This window comes from Emys orbicularis, chromosome 18, assembly GCF_028017835.1.
Source record: "Emys orbicularis isolate rEmyOrb1 chromosome 18, rEmyOrb1.hap1, whole genome shotgun sequence".
In the NCBI taxonomy this organism is placed as follows: Eukaryota; Metazoa; Chordata; order Testudines; family Emydidae; genus Emys; species Emys orbicularis.
This window is the reverse complement of record NC_088700.1, coordinates 14,913,741-14,924,422: the sequence shown is the minus strand read 5'-3', so window position 1 is coordinate 14,924,422 and position 10,682 is coordinate 14,913,741. Positions and strand designations below refer to the sequence as shown.

At 39.9% G+C, this 10,682-nt stretch overlaps 1 protein-coding gene across 1 annotated transcript in view; it reads right to left on the bottom strand.

Annotated features, from left to right (window-relative positions):
* Positions 1–1,904: 1,904 nt before the first annotated feature.
* Positions 1,905–10,682, bottom strand: part of CDK5RAP2 (CDK5 regulatory subunit associated protein 2) — a 100,721-nt gene continuing 91,943 nt past the window's right edge. Inside the window, exons 37-39 of the mRNA XM_065418586.1 lie at positions 8,717–8,855; positions 4,543–4,589; positions 1,905–2,279 (exon numbers count right to left, since the gene is read on the bottom strand). Coding sequence (XP_065274658.1) covers positions 2,220–2,279; positions 4,543–4,589; positions 8,717–8,855 — 246 coding nt within the window. The 3' untranslated portion in view covers positions 1,905–2,219. The remainder of the gene's footprint in view (positions 2,280–4,542; positions 4,590–8,716; positions 8,856–10,682) is intronic.

Here is a 10,682-nt window from a genome sequence, read left to right as displayed (position 1 = left end):
TTTTAATTGTAGTCCTTTTAGGACTAAGTTATTTTTCCAGTTAATTGTGTGCCTTTGATAGCACTGTATGTAGCCAACCACCCTGTTTTGTTTGAACATTCGACACAGAGGAGAAAATGGCAGGACTGCACATTAAGAGGAAGATGGGCCTGCTCTTGAGCCTGGCCCCAAAGACCCTTATAAACATCACCAGACCCCGCTTTATAAAGGAATCTTTTAAATTCAAGACCTGTTGCTTTTAGGGTTCGTATCACAAAAGTGAATTCCCAAAATGTCTAGGTAGTTGAGTCCCTTGAGGTGACTGCAGAAGCATCCCTCCCCACTAAGCTACTTCTCAAATGATTGGGGCCTAGTATGGCCCTGGGGAAACAGTCTTTGACTGCAGAGATGCTAGAGCAGGGCTTGTGGAAAGCAAATTTACAAAGACTGAATTTTGTTCCAAAAATGAGGTCTATGCTGAAGGTATAATTGATGCTGAAGACTATCTGTGCCAACAGACCCTTCAGTACCAAAAAGGAGCTGACCTCACACCTCTGCACTTAGTACCATATTCTGCACCACCTAAGATGCAGACAACTGAGACAATTTTGTGACCAGACTGGGCAGTGCTGAGGACACAGCAGAAGCCACCATGGCAATTGAGTGTTCCTGAATTATTGGGGAATCAGGAACAGAGAGGTAGAGCAGGTCTGATGCCACCTGGCTTCATTGGAGGACCAGAGGAAGGAAAACAATCCCTCTTTCTCTTAGGGGAAATATCAGACCTTGGTCCTGGACCAACATCTCAGTGTGGCTCCAAAAGGCTCTCCAGGACAGGACAATCTGCAGATTTCCCTGGGGCCAAAGCACGTCTCATGGCCTGCTCCAGAAGGTGCTGCTTATGGCACAAGTCTCTTGGCACCTGTGTTCTCTTCTTGAACAATTTACAGATAGAGCACCTTCCTTCATATACCCCTCCAGCAGGCCCCATAAACACTAAGTGTGTGGTGGGGGAGTCACTATTGAGGACAGCTACCCCACATGATGGATAGTGTTTAAAAGCTAGTGAGGACATCCCACCATGCTAAACCGTATATAATTACTACCTAACGAAAACCTAAGGATATTACTATAATAAACTACTATATAACAAATCATAAACACAGACAGAAAAAGCATGAGGTACAGTACCACACAGTGCTCTGACTCAAGGAGCAGGTGCTAAGAAGGAATTGAGGGAGGTTGGGGCAGCGCTACCTTAAATACCTGGGAGGAGGGGCTGCTGTACCATGAGTGCTGCCCCTGCAGCTACTACTAAGCAAAGTTCTCTGACCTTGGCGTGCTGGGCACCCCCATGTAGACGTGTATTCCACTTGGGTAACCACTTGAAGAACTGTACTAAGAGGCTTGTGTTATGTAATGCAGAGGCAGTTGACAGAGATCTGTTTCATTCAATTCCAACTACCTTCTCTGAGTGATTACTGAACACCAGAGGGACAGGAATGCTTCCATATTTCTTCAGAGAAAACAAGTGCCAGCCAACAATTGGGAAGACTTTGACCACAGCTGGTCTATGTTTAGATAGTGCTCCGAAATCTCTGGAGTTGCAAACAAAATAATTAACATGAACAGGTTTAACAAATGTCTGATTTTAATTCACATTTTCAGACCTACCATCAGATTCTAATTGCTACTTTAGAATGTTAGCTCAACATCAGGTAGCTCTCAGCAAAATCCTTCATGCACATATTGACAATGCTTTAAAATACTGAAAGCTTCCCATAGTCCTAAAATCCAATGATGCAAGGCAGACCTAAAGAAAATCTGTTAACCTGCTGCAAGTATTCATTGTAAAAGAAGTCTGGAGATGGCTAACTATCTTGACTAAGTCTTTTAGGCACTAGGAAATATCGTACCACAAGAAGAAACAGAACGCATCTACTTAAAAAAAAATAAAAAATTACAGCATAACAAAAAAGTAGAAAATTTCAGATGAGCCCATTTTAAACACTTTCTGCACTTTTCTTCAATAGCTCCAGTACCTGTTCATATAATAAATATTCAAAACCAATCTTTACCCTATGTTAAATAAGTTATTTCCCAATGGTTTTGTCAAACGGTGTCAGCTATTGAAGTGCCCAGAGAACCTTTTAAACCAACCAATATTAAGGCTTAAACTGTAAAGAAGCCTACACAATGATCACATGAAGGAACAGGCTTTATTAGTAGAACTTTCTCCTTCACAGAATCCTTTTCTTGTTGGTATGTGAAGCTGCTTTTTGATTTTCAGCTGGCTGAACCTGGTAAGAAAAGCACTTATTAATAAATTTCATAGCACTTTAAACTCACATAGGACTTTCCAAGATCTAGAATAGCCCCCAAATCGACATATCTTACACTCTAGGGCCCTGATCCTGCAAAAGGACCATCTGCAAGCATGGGCTCTTACTTCTGCATGAAGACCTGCTGAACGTAATACAATTCCTTGTAGGAATAAGGATCCTTTTGCATGATCAGGTTCTCACCCAGGCAAGGTAGGGACAACAATATAGTATCTAGATAAGAAAAAGCTTTGAGAAATCATTGGTGAGGGGGCTAATGGAGGAATGATTCACACAAGATGAGAGTTGTAAAAGGATGGAGGGGAGCTGGTGGAGAAAGTGGGAAATGGTTTACAAGCAGGGGAGTCATTAAAGGGTGGTAGGAATGGAAGAGTAGGACAGACAGTTAATGTGCTATGGGCTCTAGTATGTGAAGTCTAAATGTGCTTGAAAAAAATCAAATATGAAAGGATTGTTGGCAGTGTTTGTTGTAGCCGGGTCAGTCCCAGGATATTAGACACACCAGGTGGGTGAGGTAATATTTTTTTATTGGGCCAACTGTTGTTGGTGAGAGACACAAGCTCTCGAGCTACACAGAGCTCTTCTTCAGGTCTGGGAATATAAAAGGAGACCGTTTAGAAACTCAAACTAATTTAAAAGGTTGCATTAGCAAATGCCTGTTTGCAGAAGCTTTACGCACTGGGTCTAGATTTTAAAAAACAAAGCCAACTATTAAGACATGTCTAAGGCAGCACAGAATAAGATTTTCTTCATGAGCTTGGGCAGAAGATAGGATAGGGCATTGGAAGTTAGGTTACCGGACTGCCTCCTTGTGCTGACTATGAACAACTGGATGAGGTGGAAAAGAATAGGACTACTAAGCTACAAAAGGCATAAGCAAGGAGACAGGGTTGAGCCTGATAGATAATAAGACCGAAAATATCATGTTGCCTCTATATAAATCCATGGTACACCCACACCTTGAATACTGTGTGCAGATGTGGTCGCCCCATCTCAAAAAAGATATATTGGAATTGGAAAAGGTTCAGAAAAGGGCAACAAAAATGATTAGGGGTATAGAACGGCTTCCGTGTGAGGAGAGATTAATAAGACTGGGGCTTTTCAGCTTGGAAAAGAGGCAACTAAGGGGGGATACGATAGAGGTCTATAAAATCATGAGTGATATAGAGAAAGTACATAAGGAAGAAGTATTTACTCCTTCTCATAATACAAGAACAAGGGGCCACCAAATGAAATTAATAGGTAGCAGGTTTAAAACAAACACAAGAAAGTATTATTTCACGCAATGCACTGTCAACCTTTGGAACTCCTTGCCAGAGGGTGTTGTGAAGGCCAATACTATAACAGGGTTCAAAAGGGATCTAGATAGATTCATGGAAGATAGGTCCATCAATAGCTATTAGCCAGGATGGGCAGGAATGGTGTCCCTAGCCTCTGTTTGCCAGAAGCTGGGATTGGGTGACAGGGCATGGATCACTTGATGATAATTGTCTGTTCGTTCCCTTTGGGACACCTGCCATTGGCCACTGTCAGAGGACAGGCTACTGGGCTTGATGGACCTTTGATCTGACCCAGTATGGCCATTCTTATGTTCTTATGCACCAGTTACCCGGTAAACACTCATTCTAAGTAGGATTGGCAGAATCTGACTTTAATGTTTTTTATAATTTTGACAGATGTTTGATAAAAAATTTAAAAAATGCTTTAAAATAATTTTACTGGTTGGGAATTCTTAGGGGGGGGATTCATCAATTGTTTAATGACAGTAGATATTGAGACTCAAAACATTAAAGCTTTATAACTATAAAACACACCATGTCAACATTTGCAAGGTAAATATCCTTAAGAAAAATGCTGCTTTGAGAACCGACTAGCATTTGTTTTAACTTGCCTATCTGTAAATTTAGATTGATGGAAATACACACACAAACCGGTGAAAAGTAAGACAAATTGACATTTACCGACAAAATCTAATCCTTTCAAGCCTAATTATAATGTGCAATTTAAATTTTAACATTTAAACATTAAATATTAAGGAAAATGTATTAAATAAATGTAACCAACCCTTCATGTTTACACCAGGCCAGTGGGAAATACAAACCAAACAACTGATAGTAATGCTGCAAAGTATATTACTAACATGGCAATTTATATTAAATGTACTTACAATAGCATAGTACTATGTACCACAGGGCACTTAATGTAAACAGATTTTACTTACTTCTAGGTTTCCTCTAGCCTTCTTTAAAACATCATGGGTTAAAGCCACTGCAAAGAGAGAGTATAGATTAGACACAATACTACTTAGCACTTACACTTCTTTCTTTGCATTTATTAGATGGGCTGTTAAAAACAGTAAAAATACACATCAAAAGCTACCAAGTGGGCAAATGACCCACCACCCAGCCCATCAAGGCTAATAATCCACCTTTTTCCCCTGGCCACTTCAACCTAGTTATCAAAACCTAAGAGAACTGACATCCCTTGATGATATAAAGTGTTGTACAAACACTGAGTAAGCTTACAACGACCCTGGGATGTGGGTATAATTTCATAAACAGCTACACAGCAACTAAGTAACTCGCCCAAGACCATAGGGGCAGTCAGTGGCAATGCCAGAACTAGAACTCATGATTGCCCATTTCCTAGTGTGCTCAGTCCACCCGTCTATTCTGTCTGTATATACAGAACAAAAGGGTGAAAGCTTTTAAAATACTCCTCCCATAACAGCGACTAACCGTGTAACAACATGGATATGGCAACACTGTATTTAAACGTTATTATTTTGTGCCGTAGATGTGCATAGCCCTCTACAATACTGATAAAATGGATTGCCTGCCCCAAGAAGCTTATGTTGTAAGCACTTAATGCAGCCCCCATGGAAGTCAAAGTCTATGGAAAGGGGAGCTGGAGCATGACCCAATTAAAATCAGTTCTGTGAGACAGAGGGAAGATATTGGGGGGGGGCAGTGGGAAGGACAGATGGCAAAATATGTACACCAGCTCCTCCAGCATGAAGGAACTGGCAGTTCAAGGACATGACAGGCTATCTACCCCCTGGAGAAATCATGCAAGAGTGGCTTGTTCTGAAGGGTTCCAAGTTTTTATCTATTAATCTGGTTAGTTAGCCCCTGAGAGAGAAAAAGACCTAAGGGGTGGGGGTTGTTTGTATAAAGAACTGATCTTTGAAATGCCAGGTTAAAAATGTGATTCTCTAAGCTCTCGGCTCAACTGCTCAAAAATACTGTTCAATTTAATATTCCAGTCTTAAAAAAAATAAAATAAACAATTTAGGCATAATAAAGATTTTTCATTACAATAATAAGAACCCACCAACTCCAAGGATATAGCTGACATGAGATAATTATAGCCCTGGCAGATTACAGCAATTGGCTCTGCAGTGTTACATGTTCAGATGAGGTTTATAAGCAGAGTTCTCTCATCCTAAGGATGTGTAAGAGAGGCCATGAGAATGTGCCTATCTGGGCCTCTAAACATTTTTAGGAATACTCAAGCTAATAGTGCTAGGGGACTTGAAGCAGACTGTAGACTTTTAGGGGTGCTACCCAGCTAGCAGGAATTTGGATTGTGGAGAATGAGATGGAAGGCAAGGTCATCCACTTTGATCCTTGTGATTTCTTGCTATTTAAAACAGGAACTGTAAGCATGAAGATAATATTTAGCAGCTTCCTCTGATTCACCTATCTTCCTTTATGCATGGTCAGGAGTTTGTGGAGAAATGCAATTTAGAAACATTTCTGAAATTGTTCTAAAAGGCAATGGTAACTTGACATCCATAATTCCCATAATCCATTAAACTTACAGAAAATTGTATCAAGGTCCCTTTGTGTAACACAGTGCTCTCCGCTCATAAAGCGCTGTTAGTAAATTCATTTTACCTGACAAAACTAGATTTTTTTCCAAATCAAAAATATTAAATTCCATACATGGACAGAATTTAGAGTATATGAAAGTAATAGTGAAGCTGCTACTAGCCAGGCAGCATTTTGCATCTGGATATTTTAGAACATGATGGCTTCATTTTATCAAGATCGAATTCAGAACAGGTTGTGAACTGTTTGGATGTGTTTGGAGGGGTGGGGGGGCTGTGTGTAGTTGGGTTAGCCCCAAATCTGCACTGTCTTACACCCAGTTTAACCGCACTAAACTACCCTAGAGGTCTACACCGTGTATAAGTCATCAGAACACAGGAACTGCCATCCCGGATAAGAGAGACTCCATCCCAAGGGTATTTTTTAAACAGACAAAATAAAATAACTCTAGAATTCTTTTTTAAATCATAAATCGAGCTATTTAACTTCCAAAAAATTGAACAAAACAGAAACGTGGATTGAATCAAACCAATTTTAATGTCATTTGTTACAATGACACTTCTGAAAAGACTGGTCTAAACGCAGCCTATAAATACTGAGCTGCAGGAAAAAAGATGCATGTAATTTTTTTTTTTTTTTAAATGTTTGCGGTTTTGGAGCAGAACAACATTTCAATGATTTGAGTAACTCATGGTATTGATGTAAGGCCATTTCATACACATTTAGCTGATATTATGGAACATTTTAAATTCTAGATTAATTACTCAAAAGAGCATATATGTCATGCTGGAAGAGACCTGTGAGCCATCTAGTCCATGGTGCACCAAAATGTGCAATAATATAGCACGGAGAGAGGGGAGAAGTGGCTCCTTCCAGATCCCTGCTGGTGAATAGATGACGTCCTGAAGCAGAAGGGTTGTAGCCCATAGTATGTTCACCTGGCATTGCGCAGCTAGCAGATGCAATCTGACTCTGCCAATGAAAGTGTATCTTGGGACTAGATGGGTTCCTCACCAATCAGACCATTGGTGGGTAACATCTAAACTTCTTTGCTTTAACTTTCACATTTAAAAAAATCCCATCAAATTGTTGTAAAGGTAAATCCTTTCTACAGTTTTGTAGCTTTATCAAATGCACTAGTGTGTGTGCACATGAGACTACAATTTTCTTAAGCCAAAAGTCTCCTTCCCCACTTCCTTCCCTATTGCCTATTGGCTAATCAATGAGAGTTGTCAAAACAGAATCATTTAGTGGCTTGGGGATAGTGGGGCTTAAAGTGGCAGGATATAGGAGCCTCCCTACTGTCCAAGGGATGAGCAGAGTGGGACTGCCAGCTTCTCTTGAAGGCTTGTTATTGCCAATTCACTGAGAGAAGGGGGGAGGGAGCAGGTGGGGAAGTGGCAGGCATAAAACAAACAAAACACTGAAGACTGTAAGCCAGTAACCACAGGTCAGAGTTAAGGGTGTTGTAGTGGAGGTTAGTTTGGGTGGTGAATGGCGCACATGAGTTAAATAGGGCTGGTTAAAGATTGCGCTTGATATAAATTGTTTAGTTGCTTTGTAGTGCATCTGCCATACCTGTACATTTCCTGGTTTTGAATGTTTGAGTTGGTGGCTGTACTTGTGTAATAGTTAAGGTTCCTGAACGGTGTGCTTTTGTGTTGGAATTGGACTGTGTTTAGTGTTTGATACAACTACAGAATATGCAGATCTGACAAATTTTTGGAAGCTACATTAAAAGCGGGTGATTTAATTCATGTTTCGTATAAGTCTCTGGACATGGCTGTTAAGAATGAAATTTTATTTTACAGCCTGTCCTAGCTTTTCCTATCAGGACTGCCATACTTAGTAGTAAGCTCCCCATCCTCATGCTACTGAGTCCTTTTTAATTCTTCTGCAATCCTCTAATACAGTCTAGAGAGTTGACATCTCTTCCCATGATGTTCCACATGGTCGATTCTGCTGCTTGTGGCACCTCTCTTTGACTAGCAACTCTATTCCCAGCTACTGTGATAGATGTGCAACAAGTAAACACACCAGAAAACTCTCAATAATTCTAGGTTTACTAGGACTCTGGTAGGATCACTATTTTGAGAGGTAAAGGGCCACAGAAATGTAATGAACTAGAGAAAAAAATTGCTTCCCCTTAATAGACAGTCCTTGCAGATAGGAAACTGGTACATTAAATGAAATAACTCAACAGATTCGTTTTGACATTGAGGATCATACAACAATGGGTTATGGGTGAAATTTCACCCCATTACAACAGGCCTGCACAAGTCCCTACATGACACTTAAGTTAGGGGAGTGACATGGTACATAGAGCTATGTGCCGGCCTGCCTTATGCACGGGGATGAATTTCTTCCTCGCTGAACAAAGCCTCAAGCTTTATATAGCATATACTTTGGAGTCCAGGAAGTATTTAACACTAGCTCTTAAATATATTCAACAGTAGTTTCATACTAAAAACAGTTTCTTCGTTCATTTCATTTCAGTTAGTTAACCATCTACAGAAATAAAATAGAAGGTACTGAGGAACTAATAATAGATCATTCACTAACACTGATCAATGATGACTTTCTCCATGTTTTCCTTCAGCTGGTTTGTAGAGTGCAAGCGTTTGACAGTACTATGGAGCTTCTTCTCCTGCTCAGACAATTTCTTATGGAGTCTAAGTATTTCTGCTTTCATTCCTTCATCCTAAATTGAAAGAACATAATGACTTCAGAATTCTTATATAAATTACAGCATATAGTTAACTGCTAAACAATTTAGTGAAAGAGCCTTAAAACTTCTTCATAGTCTCATGCCCACCTCCCCTCCCAATCTCAACCGCACCATCTGTAATCACGAAACATTCAAGAGTCAACTAGAGCAACTGCTTACACCGAAAACTCATTTGAGGAAAGTATTTTTAGTTGTCTTTAATGCAATTAATGTTTTAACCTTTTGGGGAAAAGCTAACACCACTGTCTACTTCTGCTCTTTATTTAATCTTCCATTCTCATCAGTTCTTTTGTCTCCACTGGAAACTATAAGGCAAGCCAATACCATGTGACCAGCAAGTGCTCAAAAGGCTATAAGTAGTCCGTGGAGCACAGTTGGGAAACCCGGTCTACTGTGTACTACTGCTTTCCATATATATAATAGCTTTTAATCAGAGGATCTGAATGCATCATAACGGTGATAGGAGCAGTGTGATTGCAAGATTAGTTTACAATCTGTCCTGTTTATTTCCATCATCTTGGTGCGATTATTATCCTTTGGGACAGGGCTACTAAACAGAACGCCAAGGTCACTTGCCAGTGTCACTGATCTGGATCCTTGCACAAACTCCAGCTCAAAGTACAAGCAATACTTGCATTATGTGTCACTTGTTGAACTTTGTTTTATGTTTCTTGGAATTCTCATCCAGCATTTCGCTCCTCAGTGGCACTGATCACTCACCACAGCTCCTGCAGAATCACACAAGGTGTTGGGTGCTCAGTGCCTTTTAGGATCAAACATAGAGGGCCAAATTTTCCCAAAGAGCTCATCTCCCATTTAGGCACCAAAGTAAGTGGCCAGATTTCCAAGAGAACTCAGCATGTTGGGTCAGGAGCTCTCTTGGAAATCTGGCCTCTATTCAGGTGCCCACCTGGAAGCTGAGCTCTCTTGAACATATGGGGACAGATTTTGAGCAGGCCTTGATCTTTATCATCATGGTTTGGATGTGCATGCAAATGAAGTTTTTTCTGTATTTGGTGTATTTTGAGAGACAGTGGTGTATGTATATAGTATGTGAATTTGTCTATACATGTGCAGAAATATACATGTATGTTCAGACAAGTATGCGCATGTGTTGCAGTATAGGCTGATACGTGACAGACTGGCTGATAGACACACACATGCACAGAGAACGAACACAACATTTAAATACACATGGTACTAGCTGAGTTACACACCCCTTCAAGGCTTTCTGATAGCATCACTAACTACAGAATCACAACTCAAGTGATATACTGGACAGCACAGTTTACATTTGTTTATAATTTTTTAAAAGATAGTGCAACATTTTAACAAAAGAATGTTATTAAAATAACCTTTGCCTTCCAACACATTTATTTTTAGTAATATTCTGTCTCTCTCACGCGCGTGCACACACACACACACAAAACATTCAGGAGAAAAAAATGAGATTTTAAAGCCACAATTTGATTTTTAGCTTGGAACAGTTCAATGTTGAGTGGTGATATTGTGACATGTATCTATGCATTCCGTTTACGTTAGTTCCATAGTGCACGATTTCCGTAGTGCAATCCTTTTCAGTTAAAAAGGTTATAAAAGTTGTTTTGGGGTTTTGTTGCACTTTAAAAAATGTTCTATTTTACAGATCAGATGTCACAGTGATGAAGGTGAAACATAGCCCTCTGATTACATCAAAGCCATGAGATAGAGAGCTTATCATTAACTGGAAAGGAGATTCTTACGGTGTTACTATAATATATAAATCAGACTGAGTATGGACTGATAATGGGGTTTCCAAAT